Source organism: Cololabis saira, chromosome 1 (genome assembly GCF_033807715.1).
Source record: "Cololabis saira isolate AMF1-May2022 chromosome 1, fColSai1.1, whole genome shotgun sequence".
Taxonomy (NCBI): Eukaryota; Metazoa; Chordata; class Actinopteri; order Beloniformes; family Belonidae; genus Cololabis; species Cololabis saira.
This window is the reverse complement of record NC_084587.1, coordinates 9,116,214-9,139,084: the sequence shown is the minus strand read 5'-3', so window position 1 is coordinate 9,139,084 and position 22,871 is coordinate 9,116,214. Positions and strand designations below refer to the sequence as shown.

The window sequence follows — 22,871 nt, the reverse complement described above, 5'->3', positions numbered from 1 at the left end:
CCCTTTCAGAAAGGGGACTGAGGCAACAAATTATTCCTCTGGCTAGAATGAACCCCCCATTGCCTTTTGCTGCTATTAAGAAGCTGCCAATACAAAAGGTAAACGTTACAAAAAATATGATGGTGCCTGATAAAAGACTGGCATCAACTTTGTAACAGCTGACATTGAACATAAAAACAATAAACATCTCTCTTGTCTTTGAATAATTTAAACAATAATAACAATTTAACAATATTTGTTCCTCCCTGAGTTGAACACCCTTTCAGAAAGGGGACTTGTAACAGATCCTGTAGTTCTGAGCCAACAAATTATTCCTCTGGCTGCTTTTTGCTGTAACAGCTGACATTGAACATAAAAACAATAAACATCTCTCTTGTCTTTAAATAATTTTAACAATAACAATTTTAACAATATTTATGTGCAATATGTGTCAGGTGATGAGAAAGGTAGATGTTTCTCCAAATGTAATCCACAATCATTAACAAAATATAACAAACATGACAACATGATAGTTGACCACGACAGGACTACAACAACCTAGAACATAGACCTAGTCCTTTTTTTATGCAGCCATCTTTAAAAAAAAGAAAAAAAGAAATAAATAATTTAAATCGTCATTTGGAAATGAGATTGCGTTCAAGCATGAATCGAGATCGCGATTTTTTAACGATTAATCGTGCAGCCCTAATATGTATCTTAAAAGAGGTGAAAATCAGATCTTTTAAATCCTGCGCCAGATAAGTTACTCTCTTCAGTGACGTATGGATCAGAGGTCATCTCATATTTCAGAGATGTTACAAGGAGACGGGGAGGAAAACCTGTTTGTCATTCTCATTACGTGGACCAAAATGTCGGCCTCAATGACTACGAAGTCAACGTGTACTTTCAAAATTCTCACTGCTTTCAGTCAGAAAGGGGAAAGGATTTAGATTAAAACAAAGGTAAATACAATAAACTATCAGCTTAAGCCATTTTCTGAAATTGCATCAGTCACAGGAACTCAACTAAATACATTGTGATTTCTAAGAAAATCAAAGCCATGATCCCAAAGCAGCAGCAGGGACGTAGTTAATAAGGAAAAAAATCAAATCAACAGGGAGAAAATATACCGAGAACTTTTTGAGGAAGAACTTTGAATCTCACCATAACAAACGAATGAATTATTCATAGGTATTGCTTTGTCTCCAGTGCCAGATAAGAGCTGTTTTCCTCGATGTCTGGCCCGGTGTGGCTCCTCACAGCACTTGCTGGAATGGCAAGTAGCTCCTGCCACGCAAACATCTGAATAAAACTTCTCCGTATTGCCGATCCCTTAAGGAAGGAGTTTCCATCAAAGGCTTGAAAAGAACTGCCACCTTAAAGAAAGTTTGCTGAATCGATCTCAATGACTGGATGTCAATTTGTTGATAAAGAGATTTGTTTTTGGTATGTGTGGTAATGGGGGGGTGGGGTTGTTTAATGGGGCATCAAATTAGGCTTTTGTCTCTATTACCAGAACCAGCACCACAATGAGCATTTTCAAGAACTTATATGAGACCCGACTTGAGGCGTGTATGCCCAGCTTAACTCAAGTCGGGTGCAATATTTTAAATCGTTTGAGACTGCCCCATTTCACACTGCACGACTAGATCGCTGCGTTCAAAAGTTCACAGCCCACGATTTATGGTCTCACACTGTACGACCCGTCTGCTCAGAGTATACGATCATAATCCTCCTGTCGGACTTCTGTGTACTGGAACTCGAGGCCGGTTTTGGGGCAGGGGTGGGCTGTGCCACCCAAACGTCCATCCTGCCCACCCAATCAAAGGTTATGGGGATCCTTTATTTTTTTATTATTTAATTTTCTTATATATATTTTTTTTTAAATCACAAAATATCTGTACCGTTTCTGATTGGGTCGGCACTGCGCATCATTTTTAGACACAACAATGAATGCATACCGCAAAAGTTGTGTCTTGGACAAGGAATTGGCTGGGCAGACGTGGGTAATGCAGTCTTTTTTTCTGCTATTAAAACATGATTTGTAATGTGAATTTGCAACACTTTAAACTACAAATAATAGTTTTTTTTTTTTTTTTTTTTTTTTTTTTTCGTTTATTTCGGCATGTTTATATAGACACATTTCATCTCCAGAACATTATACATTGCATACTCAGCACATGACGAAAAGGGTACGGGAGAAGCTGACGCTTATCAAAGTCCCGCCCCGTTCTATGTAAGATTCATGATCACATCAACAACAGAATTCAGTAAGATACATAGTTTACCACATAGCAATTTGTCTAATTTCATCCTTCACAGTCCAGATAGCATGTATGTTTGTACACGTGTCCAGTCCACTCATCCTGATCACCGTTCCTGTGATTTACTACTGTGTCCACTGTTCAGTTATTTTAATGTCCAAGCCTCTTTTTGCATGCAATCCACTTTGCAATGGAGGTGCGTGTGTCAATGCAGATTTTGATTAGTCGCCGTCCTCTGGCTCTCTAGCCGCCTTTGCCCCCTCCGCTCGTACTGACTTCATCTCCTCCCGAGCTTTGGACACCTCCGACCATACACTGGTCAGTCTCTCCTGGATGTCAGCGAGGCCAGAGAGCAGCTTTGCCTGATCAGCTCTCACTTTTCTCAACTTTTGTAGCATCCAGACCCCGCCAAGCCCTAGGATCACTAGGCCCACCGTCATGCCCGTGAATATATAGACGTCTTCCACGTCTTCTATATCCAACACCCCAAGACACACTACTTTCCACTTATTCCAGCTGTCCATGGTGTATCCCGCCAAGAATGTCCCATCTGGACAGGCCGGTTCCCTTGTCCCAGCACGCCGTGTTTTTGATGTGACATCAGAGATTGCGCATGCTCTCTGCGAAAGGATGAGTCCAATCGGGTCGTAGCTTCAACTGTGCGATTCCTTCACGAGGAGCGACCAGGATTTCAAACACGTTTGATTTTCTCACGAGCACACGATTCGTGATCGGGAGCTTGTCATGAGGTGTTAATATCTCGTCGTTACCCCTCGTTTACTGCTCGAAGCACGACCAACGATTGGGTCGAAATCCGGCCTGATCCAAAAAATAGTCGCACGACTGGAAAATCGCTTCAAAACGAGCCGATAATCACACAGTGTATGCCCGGCTTTAGGTGCATGTATGCAGTCTTGAAAAGCTGCTGGCTTTGAGGTTTTAATAAGTCTATTCTAACTGGATGTGCTGTAGGGGGGCTGTTTTATTGTCTTCTTTGAGTATGAAAGTGTCTCCTCATTTACACACTCATCTAGTCGTTCCAGTTTGTTTTTCTTGTTTTGTTCTTTTATCTTCTTCTTTTATTTATTGGAAGTTTTCAAATAGAGAAAGTAGCACGCTACCACCACCAAGTGGTAGGGAGTGGTACTCAGTGGATCCTGCCAGGTCAGTCACTTTAATGGAGACACTGTTTAAAGGATGAGGACGTTTGTTTACAATGTTTTTCTTTATGTTTGTAACCGTGGAGTCATTGCTCTCAGCAGTCTCTCATTTGGGGAACGAAGCAGCCGGTCAATAGTTCCCACTTCTTGTTCCACACTGTATTCTCGTCTTTTTACGATGTGGCCGTCGCTCTGTTTTGAAAGTGTTTTGTTTTGCCTTCATGGGGGTTAAAACTGGACTTCTAACAGTTCATTTGGGTCACTGCATCGGTTTATCGTGTCATGTTTCATGTGATTAAAAAGGGTCTGAATATTCTGTGTCACCTGGGAAAGGTTTTACGAAGAGAAAGAGTAACTGGAGATCATGAGCCCCCTGTAAATTCCCACGGTTAAATAGGCCTCAACCATAATCCACCTGAGTAACTGTTCTCCATCTCCATGGATGAGCTTGTGCACGAGCTTGGAGCAGCTCATCAGTTGTAGCTGAAGCCCCCGAACCCACAATCCCGTCCGCTGATGCGCTCTCTCACGTCTAGTTTGTAATCAAACCATTTATTGTTCCGTTTAGGCAGGATCATTCGATCTGAAACATACAGAGACAATTCTCTTGTTTCTCTTCTCAGCATTTCGCAGCTCATTTTCTGCTCATGATTCCAAGACTGAGACGCAGAGTGAAAGATGTCCTTTTCTCTGCTTCATAGATGAGTTTCTTTACAATCAATAAGACTGCATGGTTTGTCTTTGCCGTTGTCAGTTTTCAGATGTTTATATGTGCAAATGACTAAATATGGGAGCATTTACAGATAAAAGTGTTTATCTGTGTATAACATTTCACCATGACTGAGCTGTGTAAAAACGAGTAAATAGTTTACGTAGTTTAATACACCTTCTTGATTAGTGTAAAGTTAGTCACTCTATGTAACTTCTGACCTCAAATGAGAAGCGTACCGTAAAAAAGTTAATGTGTCAGCTCGCGGTATAAGACACACACCTCTAGTGGGACGGTGTGGTATTACAAGTCCTGCCGGACCATCCTCACTCATTAGCACAGTATCCCCCATGGCTATTTTGTCAATATCACGGTGGTCAGAAGTGGTCAGAAGTGGGATTGTGGCTTTATGGCTTTTCTTATTGTTAATTTACTTAATATTTTTTGTTTCTATAAAATAACTCCAGCTTTTCTCCATCTTCCCCTATAACAATGGCAATAATCACTCAGACATCCGCTAATTTATACTCAAGTAGACCACATTATGTATTTATACTGTGTTAAATGCTCACTACTAATTTGTGTAACTTCTAAATAAGTCAAGACTTTTGATATGTAATAATGAGTGTCGGCCTGAAAACATAGTATTGAGTTCAAGGGGGAGGAGTTTATACATTTTTTTTTTTTTTACTTATCCCTACTCCTTTTTGAACATGTTAAGAATGCTGCTGCTACCAACAAAAGTGTCACTTGCATTAATTGTTTAAGTATGTTCAAGTATGTCTGTTACTTACACTGCTATCATGTTCGAAATGGAGACTTTTGACTTTAATCACCTCTGAAAACCCCATCCTTGCAAAATCAGAATTCCAGTATTAAAAAAAAGAAAACGTAATATTGCCAATAATTCTATTCAAATTGTCATATAACATATAAAAGTCGACATTCTTAGCAAAGTCTGTGAACATTTCAGATGCTGATATCGGAATCAGGACAACTCTTGTCACACGTGCAACAACTGCAAAGCATCTTAAACAGGTTAATTCTCATGATATTTCAGATCATAATCACAAAAGAATCCACCGTGTCAAGATCCAAGCAAAGTAAACTGATCCTGTGTCGTGTCAGACAAACTTGTCAAACATTACTCTGATAAAAGTTCTACTTTTTTTTCCTTTTTTCTCAATGTCGTCCTTGTAGAGTGGCATGTTTGAATTAATGTTCCTTTCTTGGCATTTCTCATCCTGGGACGTTCCATCACAAAGTTGCTGCGTGAATCCATTTCTAACAACACAAGGTGTCGTCTGTGACAGATTATTCAACCCAGCTACAAACATCTACAATCAGAGCGCTATAATTCAAATATACATTTTTAAACGGCATCTTCAGAAAATGAATTTGGTCATTTTGAATGTGATGGCAGTAACAGCTCTCAGTAAGTTTGGAACCAGGTGATGTTGACCGGTGGGCATCCCTTTTTACCCTTTTACCAACACAAGTCTGGGGACTGAGGAGACATGTTGACGGAGTCTTGGGAGAGGAATGTTGTCTCGTTCTTGTCCGATGGAGGATTGGAGTTGTTACACAGCCCTGAGTCAGCTTTGTGTTTGTTTGTTTTTTCATGACGCTCATGTTTGATGAAAGGTCGGTCTGCCCTGTTAAGCACCTGGACTCCGCTGCTATGAAACCGCGGTGTTGTGATTGATGAAGTATGCTGTTTGGCATTGTCTTGCTGAAAGATGCAAGGCCTTGCTAAAATAAAAGTCATTGTCAAGGTGGGAGCATATATTCCTGTAAAACCAGTTTATTTTTCAGGATTGACACATTCCTTCGTAGGTACTAATGCACCACCATACCAGGAGAGAGGTGGGTTTTAGGACTGAGCGCCTATAAGACTCCATGGTCCTCATGGACATGGAGGAGGCCGTATCCATGGTTTCCAAAAGAAAAGTCAAACCCTGATGAGTTTGATCACACAATAATAATAATAATAATAATAATACATTTTATTTATATAGCGCTTTTCTGGGCACTCAAAGACGCTTTACATTAAAACAAAACACATAATACAAATTACAATTACACAGGACAGTACAAAAGGACACAACATGACAGGACATTAATCACACATTAAAAGCAGTTCTGTAAAGGTGAGTTTTGAGATGGGATTTGAATGCTGGGAGGTCTGTACAGTCACGGATGTTTTTGGGGAGGGAGTTCCAGAGGGTGGGTGCAGCGATGGAGAAGGCCCTGTCGCCCCAGGTCCGGTGCTTGGTTCTGACTGGAAGGGACAGGAGGTTGGCGTCAGAGGAGCGGAGGCTGCGGGAGGGAGTGTAGCGGTGGAGCAGGTCGGTGAGGTAGCAGGGGGCCTGGTTGTGGAGGGCTTTGTGGGTGAGGAGAAGGATTTTGAAGTGGATCCGTTGAGGGATGGGGAGCCAGTGGAGCTTCTGGAGGACTGGGGTGATGTGGTCTCTGGAGCGGGTGTGGGTGAGCAGGCGGGCGGCAGAGTTTTGAATATATTGGAGTTTATTGAGCACCTTGGAAGTTGAACCGTAGAGGATGCTATTGCAGTAGTCGAGTCTTGAGGTGATGAAGGCGTGGATCAAGGTTTCAGCGGTAGAGAAGGAGAGTGATGGACGGAGACGGGCAATATTTTTCAGGTGGAAGAAAGCAGTCCTTGTGATGTGGTTGACATGGTGTTGGAAGGAGAGGTTACTGTCCAGGATAACTCCGAGGTTGCGGATGTGAGTGGAGGGAGACAGAATGGAGTTGTCCATGGTGAGGGTGAAGTTGTGAGCGGTTTTGGTGAGGGATTTTGGGCCGATGATGAGCATGTCCGATTTGTTGTAGTTGAGTTGGAGGAAGTTCGAGTGCATCCATGACTTGATTTCGGCGAGGCAGTTGGTCAGGGTAGAGTGGGTTGCAGAGGTGAGGGATTTGGTGGAGATGTACAGTTGGACGTCGTCGGCGTAGCAGTGGAAGTGGAGGCGGTGGCGGCGGATGATGTTGCCAAGGGGGAGCATGTAGAGGATGAAGAGTAGAGGACCAAGCACCGAACCCTGGGGGACGCCTTGTGACAGAGGGGCAGTGGAGGAGGAGCAGTTGTTGATGCTGATGAATTGATGTCTGTTGGTGAGATAGGATTTTAACCAGGAGAGGGCGGATCCGGTGATGTAGAGAGATGATTCCAGGCGGGAGAGGAGGATGGTGTGGCTGATGGTGTCGAAGGCTGCTGTGAGGTCCAGGAGAAGGAGAATGCTGAGGTTGCCGGAGTCGGAGGAGAGAAGGAGGTCATTGGTGACTTTGATGAGGGCTGTTTCTGTGCTGTGACGTGAGCGGAAACCAGATTGAAATGTTTCAAACAGATCATTGGAGGTGAGGTGGGTCTTGAGCTGAGTGGCGACGGCGCGTTCCAGAATTTTTGACAGGAAAGGGAGGTTGGAAATGGGCCGGAAGTTGTTCATGGTGTCAGGGTTGAGTCCAGGTTTTTTGAGGATGGGGGTGACAGCTGCCAGTTTGAGGGTGTCCGGGACTGATCCAGAGCTGAAGGAGGAGTTGACGATGTTGATGATGAGTGGGGAAATGGCTGGGAGACAGTTTTTTATAAATGTGGATGGGATGGGGTCCAGAGCACAGGAAGAGGTTTTCATGCCCATCATGACTGTTGAAAGAGACGCTGAAGACATGGGAGAGAAGTGAGACAGGGGCTGAGTGGTGGAGGGGGGAGAAACAGGTGGGGAGGTGGAGGGGGTGGAGGAGGTGGTCAGGTTACTGTAGATGGTCTGGATTTTGGATTGAAAAAATGAGAGGAAGTCGTTGCACTTAGAGACTGTGAAGGAGTTGGAGATGTTGTCACTGGGTTTGAGAAGTTTGTTGATTGTGGAGAAGAGAGCCTTTGGGTTGGAGGAGTCGGAATGGATGATGTTGGAGAAGTAGGTGGAGCGAGCTGAGTTGAGGGCATCCTTGTATTGGTGGAGATGATCAGTGTAGGCGAGTTGGTGAACAGTTAATCCAGATTTCTTGCAGAGTCGCTCGAGTTGACGTTTACGGGATTTCAGTTTGCGGAGTTCAGGGGTGTACCAGGGTGCTGAGCGTGCGAAAGAGACTGTTTTGGTTTTGATGGGAGCCAGTTGATCAAGACAGGAGGAGAGTGTATGATTGTAGTAATCCACGAGGTCCGAGGGGTTGTCGGGTGACGGGGGAGGGGAGGCGGACATCTGAGTGGCGAGAGAGGCTGAGAGGGCAGAGGGGGAGATGGATCTGATGTTGCGGAAGGATATTTTGCGTGCTTCTTTGGGAGTGGGGATGGGGATGTTGATGTCCATGATGATTGCCAGGTGATCAGACACGTGGAGGTTGAGGCTGGAGAGCTGATTTATTGTGAGGCCAGTGGAGCAGACGAGATCGAGGGTGTGGCCGCGGGTGTGAGTGGGGAAGTCGACGTGTTGAGTGAAGTTGAGGCAGTGTAGCAGGTCCAGGAATTCAGCAGCAGGTTTACAGTTAGGATCGTTGATGTGGAAGTTGAAATCACCCAGGAGGAGAACAGAGGGAGAGATGGAGCAGAGCTGGGTCAGAAAATCCGAGAGATCCGAGAGAAAGGAGGGGTTTGGTTTGGGGGGGCGATAAATGACGGCGGTGACAAGAGGAGTGGGGCCAGGTAGTTTGAAGGCAGTGTGTTCGAATGAAGGAATGACAGGAATGGGGATGGAGGTTGCTTTAATGTCCTTTCTGTATATTGCTGCAACACCGCCCCCCCGCCCCTCAGCACGAGCTTGTTCCATGTAGGTGAAGTTGGGGGGAGTGGCCTGATTTAGTGAGAAATAGTCCAGGGGTTTGTGCCAGGTTTCTGTTAGACAGAGGAAATCCAGATTATTGTCCGTTATAAATTCATTCAGCAGCAGGCTTTTGTTGTTGAGTGAGCGGGTGTTGAACAGAGCCAGTTTCAGGTGGTGTTGCTTGGTGATTGGCTGAGAGGACTGAGGAAGTGGACGGAGATTGGACAGATTCTGTTTGTTGTGATGACGTAACGAAGTTGCAGGACGGCAGGAAGACCAGAAGGAAGGAATGGAGTTTGGCGACGTGAAGTTGTAGGAAAACATGCGTCCTGAGCGGCTGTGTGGAGGATGGTTTTGCCAGAGTGGACCAGGTGTCGGGCGCGGGTGGTGGGCCGCGGCGGAGTGGAGCGGCGGCATGGTCCCGGTCGAGAGCGGTAGCTGGAAGCTAACGAGAGCTAGCGTCGAGGAGCCGAGGGTCCGGGTGTAGAGGAGCGACGAGAACCCCAGGAATATCCACAGGATTAGCCACAGCATGCTACATCCAGCAGGTAAGCTTGTTGAGGTGGAGATGGTGGTGGCTGAGGACGGAAAACAGCGGTGACCAGTAACGAGTAATGGCAGAGTAGCGAGCAGCTAGCTAGTTGCTTTAGCCGGTGGTTCAGAGCAAAACTTACTCGCGAGGGCTCCAAGAGGAGCCCGCAGCGGAGAGAAGACAGTTGCGGTGTACACGGGAGAAGTAAAAGTTGTATCAAAACTTACCGGCAGAGGCCCAAATACTGGGCCTGCTGCGTTGGAAATGCTTCGGTAAGTTTGACGTGAGCGGGTGCCAGGGATAGACAGACCACGGTTCTGCTGCGGTGTCAGGAGGACCAGAGGTTCTGCTGCGGTGTCAGGAGGACCAGAGGTTCCGCTGCGGTGTCAGGAGGACCAGACCAGAAGTTTTTCAATAATATTTCAGATTTTCTTCGTCCATAATCGTCACGCTACCGTTGTTAGCGAATCAATCAGCAGTTTGTATTAACCCAGCTAATCGGCTAAACGAAACGATCATTTTTTATTTTGCAGTTGAGTCAACATGTTAAACGGTGTTTACGCCTTAAACGTCTGACGGCAGTTCTACAGATATTTTCAGCTGAAAGAGCTGGGATTAGGGCTGGGCGATATGGCCTTTTATTAATATCTCGATATTTTTAGGCCATTTCACGATACACGATATATATCTCGATATTTTGCCTTAGCCTTGAATTAACACTTTGATGCATACAATCACACCAGTATGGTGATTCTATATCTACATTAAAACATTCTTGTTCATACTGCATTAATATATGCTCATTTTAAACTTTCAAATAAGTCAAATTTACCAAAACTGTATTTATTAAAGTTACTAAGCAGTGAGTGGCATAAACATAAAAAGTGTAATTTCAAAACAGAAAGTGCACGTTGCATCTCTCTGACTCCCCGTCTGAAGAATATCTGCTAAGAACATGTTCTGGTCCTGGTTTTACCAGGATGACGTGGTTTTACCGTGGTTTTACCAGGGTTTTACCTGGTTTTACCAGGATGAGCTGCTCTGAACAGGAGGGCCTTTACAGCAGCTTTATATTAACACTAATTGTAGGTGTAGGGACTGCAATGTTTCATCCTCTCCTCCTTTAATTTGCATCACTTTCACTTACTTTTAAAAATATGACGTCATATAGTCTTGTTTGACTTTGTTTCAATGATAGTGATTGATTTCAGGTGGCCACATTTAAGCAATACTAGGTGATGTTTCTCAATTCTGGAAGAGAAATGCCTGAATTATGGTTCCGCGTTAAAACGACGCAGAACCTACACCGTAGGTTACGGCGTAGGGTACGCGGCGACGCGCACTTACGCCGTAGGCTCTGCGTTGGTGTAACGCAGAACCATAAATCAGCCTAAAGGCTCGGCAGCGCGTGTCGCGCTAAGCGGCTCCTCGGCTCTGCACAGAGCAGTGCGCGTCGTGCGAGGAGAAAACATCCCTCCCGTCTTTACTGAACCAGTTAGCTTTGAAAAGAGTCCGCCGCGCGTAGCAACCGCGCAAATGAGCTCACGGCGCAAACAGGCCGAGTTTGGGAAAGTTAAAGTAAAGTTAAAGCGGGGAAGTGAGCGCTGGTCCCGGACCGCAGCGCTGACACCAGCAGGACCAATGATAATGCACACACGACAGCACGTGACTGACATGTGTAACAGGGTGCGCTTGTTTTATGTCTCAGAGAAGGAGAGACGAGACGAGAGAGCGAGAAAAGCCTGTAATTTAACGCCCGCGGCTAAAAGCAAATTTATATTCGAATATGCACGATAGAGTCATTTTGTACATCGCACATAGTAGAAGCCGAGATACATCGGCTATACTCGATATATCGCCCAGCCCTAGCTGGGATCACAGCTAACTTTGATGGACATGCCGTGGGCGTGTTTCCATCGGCTTCTCCGCCCCATACGCTGTAAAACAGGCTTTAAAGCTGCTCTTCGGAAACCAACGGGTCACGTGACCGAACATTTCCTCCATCGTTTTATAGAGTCTATGACGTCTACACAAAATATAGCTTCGATTCTGGAGACGTCTACGTCAGGCTAGAGCAGAGAACCCGGGGTAGCTGCACAGGTCTAATAAAATAATGTTCACTCATTGTACTGACGTCTTTGAAGTTTTATTTTGTTGTCCCTCTTTTCCTTCATCAGACACTGTGAAAACTACAAAATAAAACCTCAGTCCTTTTAAGCACAAGCTAATGTCTCTTACTTTGAACAGTTTGAATTAAACGGAAGATTAAACAACAGAAAGTCCACATTAAGGCGTTTCAAAAACATTTGACAATAATAATGAAAAGTACAAGCATGTGCACCTCTTAGACCACATGCAGAATAAGCCTTGCATTTGTCTCTCTTCTGCATCCATGATGGCTTTTACCGACAATGCCTTGGTCATGCCTTTTGACTGAACTCTGGTCATGTGACCTGTTACAATTTCCAACTACATCTTAGGAATTTGCCTTATAACTTCAATAATAGTACTTAAACAGACTCGTACTAATAAATAACCAAATCAGGGGGCCAAAGAGAGCCCTCTGATTTGGCCCCCTGTGGGCGACTGGAGGCCTGGGTTCAGGTTTCTTCCTCGTCGGCTTCTGGTCTCTTTGGTTGCGCCCTCCCTCCTCCACTATAGTTACAGTTCAGGTGGAGCATCGTTTTGGCTTTACACACACAGAGTTACACAGACATACACACCTGCTCACTCACCTACTCACTCTGCAGTTTTGGGGGACAGATAATCGCAGTAGCCTAGCTTTGATTCAGTCTCAGGGACCTGAAACGGTTGCTGCTTGTGTCTGCGCTTGTTCTCGCGTCCGTTTGTTTTTTCTCTTACAGATCTCCAAGGCTTGTTTGCTCATTGTACGTTTCCCTGTGTTTTTTGCGTTTTAGACAGCGGATGTCACACCTCACCCCCACCCCCCACCCAGACCCCCCCTCCCCTTCATATTTAAAAAATAAAATAAAATAAATAAATAAATAAAATATTTTAAAAAAAACACAAAAACACACACACACACAAAAAATATATATATATATAAATATATATATATATATATATATATATATATATATATATATATATATATATATATATATATATATATATATATATATATATATATACATATATATATATATATATATTAATAAAATACATATATATGATATATTAAATGTATATGATATATATTATATATTAAAATATATATGCCTCAGGTTTTTACCAACATGGTATTAACCATTAATATATATGCAGACAAAAAAAATCAGTATGTTTTACAATACAACTTTAAAAAAAATGTAAAAATAAAACCTGTTGCCCAGACAGTTACACCGGGCTTTAGTTCTACTTTGGCTCCCCGACTGTTTCTGCCATCAAATTTAAACTGAGTAAATACATTTCATATGTTTTCTCCGTCCTGCTGGTTTTATGATGATGGTTTTATGAGATCTTAAAATCTTAAATATTCATATATTAGAGATCATTCTGTTTTGTTTAGTCTTTTTTCAAACTGGGGTTGTAGTTGGCTGAGTTCAACAAAACTTTAATTTGATTACCAGTGTGAACATCAGAGTGGTCAGTGTAGCAGATGGAGTCAGAGCGGCCAGCGTACACCGGTACTGATGGAGTCGGTGTTCGCTGGTCGGATCCAGAGTAAGGCTCGGTGCATCGCCGCCAACCCTACCCACCCGGGAAAGGGACCGTTTATACCGATTCCATCTGGAATACGGTACAGAAATATAAAAGCCAAGGCCACCAGACTGAGAAACAGCCTTTTCCCCAGAGCCAGTCAATCCATTTCCCCCCCTACACACAAACTCACACACACTCACACTCAGCCACATAATGTGCAATTAAGGACTGAGTCGTGCACTGGACTGCACATTATCATCCATAACACTGTGCCTATTATACCGCTGCTAAAATGTTTAATTTCTTATTCATTTCTGCATATCTTACCTTCTCTTGTACATCATGTGACATCCTATAGCTGGGAGTCACTCGTCTTAATTTCATTACGTAGAAGCATAAAGACCATAAATCTTCTTGACTGATGTGCAGCTGCATGTCTTTACACATGAAACACGTCACACTTCCACTATCTAATAATGTTGCACATCTTTTACCTCTCTGTCTCTCCCAGGAAATTGTAATATTATGAAATGGAGAATATGCTCCCCGTCCATTCCAGGCATATTGTGAAATATATTAGAATAGCTCAATCATTGTCGGAGGACCAGAGCGCAGGGCTGCGGTAGCTTAAAGGGAAGCAGTCCCATCCCATCAGGGGATTATCCAACATCAATATGAGGCCGTGATCCAGGGATCTTACTGGGACCTGCCTGGATTATGATCTGCTCGGCCAACTGAGCGGCCCAAACCTGGAAATTAAATTCATCGACCTCACTTACAGGACGAGAGTTCATTCTCATCAGCAGACCCACCTTTTTTATCCATCATCTTCCTCTCTGCCTGATAGAAAAACACTTACACATTAGGAAAGACTCAGATATTACAAAGAGGACATGATGATAGATTGGTGTTAATAAAAAAAGTCTACTTTTGTTCAACCTTTTTTTAAGCATAAAAAAATGAATCTTTTAATCCTGTGGTTTTTTCTATAAACATAATAATAATCTGAGCATGAAGGGTCTTAGACAAATTCAATCATGGACGAACAACAACCACATACTGTACAACTGTTATCACCACACTGGTGTTTATTTAACAACAATGAAGCCATCAAATACTAAGTAATTCCTTCACTGCTTCCATAGGTTTTAAATTGCTTAATTGCAGCTAGATGCTGCTAATCATGAGCTATTGAGTGTGTATAAACACACTGCTGAGAGGGAAAGACATAAGCAGCGGCCTCAGAGAAGCAACAGCTGTTGGAAACAGTAAGAAAACCTTTTCCAATATGAAGTAGAAGGTTCTACAGTGACAAAGTTCATTCACAAGTGAAAAATATTCAAGTCAGCTCCCAATCTTCCCGGGAGGGGGTGTCCTAGCAAATATACCCCGAGGTCAGGAAATGCAATCCTCAAATACAATAAAACGAATAAAAATAAAACATGACAGCAACAATTGGAGACTGAACAAGTACCGGGGGAAAGCCTGTTCTGTCAAAAAGAATTGAAAGCCCAACTTTAAAACACCGTGTGAACAAACCACATGACTGCTGGGACAACGTCATTCATATAGATAAGATTAAAGTGGAGTTTTTTTATGTTCTGTCTAAGTCTAAATGCAGCATTTCAGCAGGAAAAACCTAGTAACCATTGTCAAGCACGGTGGTGGGAGGTCGATGATGCATAGTTCTGCAAACACGGGACTCGTCAGCTTGTAGTCGCTGAGTCACCTGAGACCTCCTCTGTAATCCAGAATGCCGTCACTCTTTCAAAATAATAGCATCAGCCCAATTGTTAGATAGATAGATAGATAGATAGATAGATAGATAGATAGATAGATAGATAGATAGATAGATAGATAGATAGATAGATAGATAGATAGATAGATAGATAGATAGATAGATAGATAGATAGATAGATAGATAGATAGATAGATAGATAGACATGAAGAGGTAGGAAGACACAAGATACAGACTTATTTCATTTTTCAGTAAGAAAATATTTCATTTTGAGTTTGAAAAATTAAAAGTATATAATACAGAAGGATAATACAAAGGTGAAAATGTTACAATTCTGTTGAATGTTGAAACTTTACTAAAAAGTTTAAAATGTTTAAGATATTTGATTCATTTAAAATGTTTAAGATGTTAACTTTTGTTTCTGTCTTTAAAAGTTTACAACCTATTGTGATGAAGGGACCAACCAACCTAAAGAAATTGGAATTGAGTTGTCCTTGCGTCCTTTGGAGGGGAAAACAGGTGGACTTGACATACAGAGAGCAGGATAAAGTGTTAAGTGACAGTATTGGACTAAGTTTAAAGGAGCTTGAGGCTCCTTTTAAGAAATGAGACTCGATAGCGCCACCCTTCACCACGATGGCCGTTGGGGGTACTGCAGCCAACAGTGAAGCCGGCACGGGAGAACGGGGAGAACGCACATGCAGCGTCATGTGACGTCACATCCGCAGCCCAGCGCGGGAAAATCGGGACCGAATTGCAGCACATTTTGCAGCACACAGCCTGTTCAAGGCAACGGAGAGATACACTAGAGGAAACATTCTTTTGGGTTTGGAACGCTTCATCTGACATTATTAGTACAAAACTTAAAATGTATACGGATTTTTTTCATAAATCCTGCCACAATCCGGCCTCAAGCTCCTTTAAATAAGTTAAGTTTGAATTTGCACTTATAGGAAGTATATTACACTGGATTCACTATGTCTCAAGTTTAAAAAAAAAAACAAAAAAAAACAAATGCAACTCAACCAAATATTTTGTTCAGTTTTTTCTGTTGCCTGAAAAACTTGAGAAAAATATGACTGAAGCCATGACTTTACGAGGGTCGATGCCGTGTTTGTAAGTGGTAGATACGACGAGACCACGAGCCAAGAGACAATCCAGACATTAAACCACAGAACATAAAGAGCTGCACATAACCTCATGTCCAAAGACGGCAGTAACAAGTAAAGCTGTGGACTCTGAGACGGAAGCAACATAAGCAAACATAAAGCAGAGAAACCAACGCTGGTCCGATGCCGTCCTCGAGCCGCCGTTTCCTCTCATATCAGTTAATTTAGCAAAAGTGCCTTTAGATAAGCGATATGACGGGATTAGGGCCCTGTCCTGCCTGACGAGTCTTTAATTAACAGGCTTAAAGTAAACGCTCCGCTTCTTATAATTGGATCTGGAGGACAGATGTGCTATCAGCTAACTGGCTTACTCGCACGCACGGACACGACTTATCAGATCCTGCCTCTAGGTACAGCGGTTCTGTCAGGCGTAGAGGAGCCTTGCTGTCGGTGTCAGGCGTGTTGTTTTCCAAGAAACGTTCCCCCGAGCACCTTAACGGGACCAGAGCTTGCGCAACGCCCCAAATGGGGAACTTCACACAGGAACTATTTCCAATCTGAGGCGTCAAAGATGTACATGGATGCTGATTGCCTCCCACATGAAAAAGTCTGTTACCACAGGACGAAATACATTTTTTAAAATGAGCAAATGTTCAGATTTATGACTAGTGTACGTGATATTTTTGTTTGTTGCCCCCTCCACTGAAGTACTTACTGAAAACTGGAGAAAAACCAAGCCGAGCTTGTCCAGCAGAGCTGGAACCTGAGGGGATTGTAAAATGCTGTACAGAAAAAGCGCCTCAGGGCAATCAGCTTCCTCTTATCTAGCAGCTGGAACACTGAATTGAGGAGCAGTACATCTCATACCTCATTCTCAAACATCTTATATGCTGTTTGACTATTTTCAAGCAGTTTTATCTGTTATATGCTTTCGTAGGTGCTTTCTCTCGCTTCTTTTTTATCAGTTTATCAACCTTTTATCTGAGATAAAAAATGAGCCTGTACAGCTGATTTCAGTGTTTCTCATTTCCACGTTTTCCACATCTGTTCATGACATTCACTTTTCATTAATAAGGGTTTAAAAAAAGATTGATTCTTTTTGACATTAATTACATCTTCTATTTTGGCGCCTATGTGCTTTGGTTCCTGAACACAATATAAACCAAGCTTCACAAGAGGGTTTTACGCCCAACATTAATTAAAAGAGACGTCTTCTGCACATATTTCAAAAAGTTGACACAATTCCCTGAAGTCTTAATGAAACTTCTGTGGCATTTTTGAAGAATTATGCCACAAAGAAACGATGCATCTGCTCTTGTTTCAGTGTGTTTAACAGCTCTGTTCAGAGCGGCTTTGTTTAGTGGGCAGAGCCAGACCACTAACTCCACCCCTCACCTGAGAAATGGGCCTCCTTTGAGATCCGGCCGTTTGACGGTGCTTGTAACATTACTTAGAAAATTGCTGCATAAATATAATATTATTATGACTGTTGTAGGGATGGACATTCGATGAAATTTCCTTCATCGACGATCAGGGAAATGAACGATCAATTATCGATTAATTATGATCAAAATACACCGTGTTGTTCCACAATAAAATATTTATTTTAAGAACAGTCCAACTCTTTGGGCAGATAAATTGGCAGGTCAAATTGCATAAGCAGCAGAGCCGGCGCCCAAAAACACAATTGACACTCTTTTGTTACAAAATAAAAAATAAAAAATCCCAAAACACAATCACATTTAACACTCAATCAAAAATATAATAATACTTAGGACTGAAAGGTTTTTCCAAAATATAACTTAAAACTATTCCTAAAGGAACGGAACCTAGAAAGACGGTGAGAGTGAGGGAAAATACTTAATAAAAGTAACTTACTCACAGTGGTGATGACTGTCCTCTTCTAACAGTAAATATAATAAATCCAACAGCAGCCTCCTGATTTTTGTTGATAAAGATATGATTGCGATAGATTGCGGTGATGGAAGCCTGAGAGCACGATGCACCACCACCAACGTTAAGCAGGGTCACGTGTACGTTGTTCAAATGGTACATCATTTGAGTTGTGGACGTGTTGTATTTATACACAGCTTCGCAGTGTTTGCAGTGAACTTCGTTATTTTTCAACTAAAAATGCTCCCATGCTAAACTTCGCCGCGCCTTCTTCATGATTCTTTTCTGGAGTCTCCGGTAACTCCGGTGTCTGAGTAGTGTTTTCTCAGTTTGAATGCCCCCCCCCCTGGTGGTAAGATCTCTCACTGCTGGCTGCTTTGCTTGAAGAATCAGCGCAATACAACCTCTTTTGATGCCAGACTTTGATCGATAAGAAATTCACGTGATCGACAAAATTCTTAACGATCAGTAATCGATCGTCGATTAATCATGCCCATCCCTAGACTGTTGTATAAAATGAAACTGGACAACCCCTCTGTGATGTCATCCACAAGTTCTGCAGCCAGTTTTTTGTTCAGAACATCATGTTGGCAGGAACTGACTCTACCCAACCCGAGTTACGGGACCATTCCGGAGTTTAAACAACCCCGGGTCTGTTTTGTGATGTAATGAACGTAAACTTTAATTAAAATGATGTGCATCAAAATATTCACTAAACTCAAAAATGTCTTTCCATTTAAAAGAAACAGAAACGGTCCTCGCAGACGATCCAAGGTTTTTTTTAATTAAGGAGAACTAATAGCCTCCGCTTCTACTGGATCGGTACCTCTATTTATGCAAGATATAATAGCAAGATGGTGAAATGACACCTGAAACAAAAACTTACAAATGTGAAGTTCTGAAGCATTGGGAGGAGACGCAAGACCCCCTTGCTGACGGTCGAATCAGGAACCTTCCCGGAATTTTTTTTTTTTTTAGATATTTGGCAGTTTTTCCAATTAGACGCATTTCTATTAAAAAGGTTTTTCTTTGGAATATTTAGGTTTCGGACAAATCTAAGGGTAAAGGAAACACAACTATGTGATAACAGGCAGCCATTGACTGACACAAGCTGTCAGTCAAAAAAAAAATAAATCAACTAGTAGTCAGTTCAACTAATTTATCCATCTTAGAAGTCAGATCAGCCAGTTTGGCACCGAGACTGACAATTGTCTCTGGCATCTTAATTGTTTGTTGGACAATGGCCCCTCATCCTTTACCAGGTCAATGTTTGTCCACTGATTAATGGCACTCCTTTTTAAGGCACTCGACACGTAGCTTACTTATTCTCCTTTCATCAAAGTGGGAAAAAAAGTGGTAAATGGACTTTTAAAGTAGTTGTAATGAATTTGTTTGACACGCAGTAGGGAGCCATGAAACCCCTTGCGACTGCTCACTCGCGCATGCTCACCCGGCCATTTTTTCAATCAACTAGAAAACCACATTTTGCAAGTGTGCATGCATTTGCCACTACTACCCCCTGTCGTCGTTTAAGGAACTGCATTTGCAGCGTGAACTCAGCCGGAGATGGATGAGGAGGTTGGAGCTGTTTCCCTCTGATCAGGGTCTGTGATGTCACAGCTTTGCAAGTCAAAACAGGTCAAATATTTTGTCCAAATAAAATGTTGTAATTTTCAGATCACCTCAGACGCTGATATAAACTCTCATGCACAGGATCAGATACGTTTCCATGCATCCCCTTCCAGACACGTGGTTCTTGCTGAATCCACAGCTACACGGCCCGGAGGTTTCTCAGAGAACCCAAACACAAAAACATGGCACATATAAACCCTCTGAAACCACGTTCCCCTCCAGGGAACCCCTCAGGTCCGGGTCGTGTAGCAGCTGATGGACAAAAGGCTTTGCTCATCATTTTGCTTTTTATTCTGAATAAAACCAACACAATTCTGCATATTTACCACAAAACCAACAAAGTTATGACGTAATTTGCAACCAATTTCATGACTGCAACACTTTGCTCTTGGATGCATAACATTAAAACCTTGTTATAGAGAACTTTTTATTATCATTATTATAATTACACGGCACTCAGGAGCAGCAGAGCGCCGTGGAAGTGAGAGAGGGATCCTGTGAGCCAGTAATTACACCGATGTGATGGAGGAATTACACACAGTCCTCCTCGGGGGGTCAAGCGTTGATCTTACGGGTTTCAAGGCTGAGGCTGGAACCTGGTGGGATCAGAACCGACAACCTTTCCTCTCAGACAAACACCAGAAACCCCCTTATGGCATCTCTGGCTCCCAGGATGCCCTGGACGACCTGGACTAACCTGGACGACCTGGGCTGGCGCTCAATTCCACACCCATCAAAATGTGAGCTTTGTCAAAGTCCGCCTATTTTTGTTTATTATTATCATTTTTCCTGTCCAGTTTAAGCAAATAATGCTGCTCCACTGACTTTTTTGTCTTAATCTGATCATTGTACTTTTTGAGGGATGATAAGCGCGTTCACAGCAGTTCCTTGAGACAGGACGTTATCGGGGGGTCCCAGAAGAAGAGCAGATTTTTCCTTACTGTGATATTAATGATATTGAAAATGAGTTCCATTTTGTATTTTATTGCCCTCTGTATCATGAGTTGCGTCAGAAATTATTTGATAGGTGTAAGAATTTGGATTTGATGTGGCTAAGTATTTGCACGTGCTGACTATTTAGAGAAAGCGTGGGATAAACAAAGAAAAAGTAACATATATGTGAAAATATCCATTCTGGTTTTTGTTGGGGAGAAAGAAATATTAAGTATTTTTATTTTATTTATTTTTTATTTATTTTTTAATTTGATTTATTTATTTTGTTTTTCTGGTGTACATTGTGTAGCTTCCAATTAAGTGAGTGTGATATTGTATATTGATGATTTTCTGTGTCTGGTGTCTTATAATCCTGTAAGGGATGGGTCTTCGGACATGACACAAAAATAAAACTCATTCATTCATTCAGAGCAGCAGGTTTGCGTGGGATGACTCAACGCGCTGTAATTTACCTCTTTATGTGATTAACATGTGTAAGAAATGCACGTCCACTGATACCGTCCATCCATCCATATGGATCTAAACAGTACTCGAGTTGTAAAAAAAAAATCAGGGGGGATGGTGGATTTGATCATATGGGGACAGATAATTTGTGCTGATTACAAATAATATAATATATTACAAATAATAGCACTGACCGAAACACCTGCAGAAATACTGCAGGAATGACATAGCAGCAGTTAAATGCAGCCTTCTGTAAGCTTTAAATATCCACTGGGCTTACATCAAATACATCAAAACACAACAATAAAAAACAGTTTTCTGAACTTATCAATATGACTCTGTCCTTCACAGGATAAGTAAAATGGATCACTGCAAAAACTCAAAATCTTAACAAGAATATTTGTCTTATTTCTAGTTAAAATGTCTCATTTTAGTAAAAAAAAAAAAATCTTACACTTAAAACAAGACACATCACTGGAAAAAAAACACAATTTTCACCTGTTTCAAGTAGATTTTCACTTGAAATAAGTAGACCAATCTGCCAGTGGAACAAGATTTTTTTGCTTGCAATGAGAAGATAAATCTTGTTCCACTGGCAGATTTTTCTACTTATTTCAAGTGAAAATTTACTTGAAACAGATGAAAATTGTCAAATAAGTTATTTTTCTGGTGTTATTTTTCTGGTGATGACTCTAAATGTTGAAATAGCAGTAAAACCACATTCATTGATGAAATGACATAAGGGATGGAAAGGGGGGATGGCAGTTTTACAGGGGGGATGATTTGGGATGCCATCCCCCCTCAACTCCAGTACTGGATCTAAACCTGATTCAACAATGTGACAGACATCTGTTGTGCGTGGATGAACGGAGCGCATCATCACAGGTTACAACTTAGATACTAAGGTGAGTGTTGGCTGTATGCTGGACCCCTGCCGGGTCCCTTTTGTCCCTGCCGGGTCCCCGCGTCTCTTACCTGAACGGTTTGAACGTCACTAGGCATCTCCTGAGCATTATTTGGCCGTCGGTTGCTGCCAGTAATCATTTATTCCCAAAACGAGAGACCCCTGACATTGCCGTTAACCTCCCCGCCTGGGACTCGAGAGGACCGAGCATCTTCTTAATTAAAACACGTCCCCGCTCCTTCACCTGTCCGGGAGAATCGGCACAAAGTTTCATTCACAAAAGTCTCCTCGTCCGCGTCGGAAAGCGGCTCCCTGACCGGAGCGCAGCGGAGTCCGCGGGCTGAAGGACCGACCGCTGTCCGCCGGGGCGGGCAAGTGTGGGAATTCAAATTAAAATTAAAGAAAATGAAGTAAGATACGCGTCTGTCGCGTTGGGTTTTTTTCTTCCTCTACGTAAGCTTTCGTGAGTGGAAAAGCTGCTCCGCGGAGGATGTAACTTCACTGGAGCGACCGCTGACTGCCGGTCCGCCGCTCAGTCCCGGAGACGCGCTTCGCTCTGCGGGAGGAGCTTCCGCTCCCGCTTTTCAAAATAAAAGCATCAGAATCAGCTTTATTGGCCAAATCAGGGATTTTTTTTTTAGAAACTCTGTCTATTGATTTTTAATACACAAATTGACAATGATAAAGTGGATGGATGGATGGATGGATGGATGGATGGATGGATGGATGGATGGATGGATGGATGGATGGATGGATGGATGGATGGATTAATTAATTAGTTAATTCATTTTTATTTCGAACATAAAATCAAAGTAAAAATAATAATAAAAAGATAAACATTTACATCTTCATATTCACATATGTTCGAAAAAAAGGAGTAGGAAGTGTTTCCTAGTTCCTACTACCCCTTTAAAACTCTATGGATTTACATTATTGCTATTATTATATCTACACAATATCCATATAAATATAATCTATATAAATACTACGTAAACATGCCTATTATTACATAATTATCCATATAAGTAAATAGACAATATAAATATTACATAAATATTATATAAATATCTAGAAAATACAACTATTATATACATCTATATAAATATACACTATAT

At 42.2% G+C, this 22,871-nt stretch overlaps 1 protein-coding gene across 1 annotated transcript in view; it reads right to left on the bottom strand.

Annotated features, from left to right (window-relative positions):
- LOC133456470 (alpha-1,6-mannosylglycoprotein 6-beta-N-acetylglucosaminyltransferase B-like) overlaps positions 1 to 22,291 on the bottom strand; it is a 293,267-nt gene extending 270,976 nt beyond the window's left edge. The window contains 1 exon segment of the mRNA XM_061734986.1: positions 21,828 to 22,291. Within this exon segment, the coding sequence (XP_061590970.1) occupies positions 21,828 to 21,865 (38 nt within the window). The 5' untranslated portion in view covers positions 21,866 to 22,291.
- Between the last annotated feature and the right edge of the window lie 580 nt (positions 22,292 to 22,871).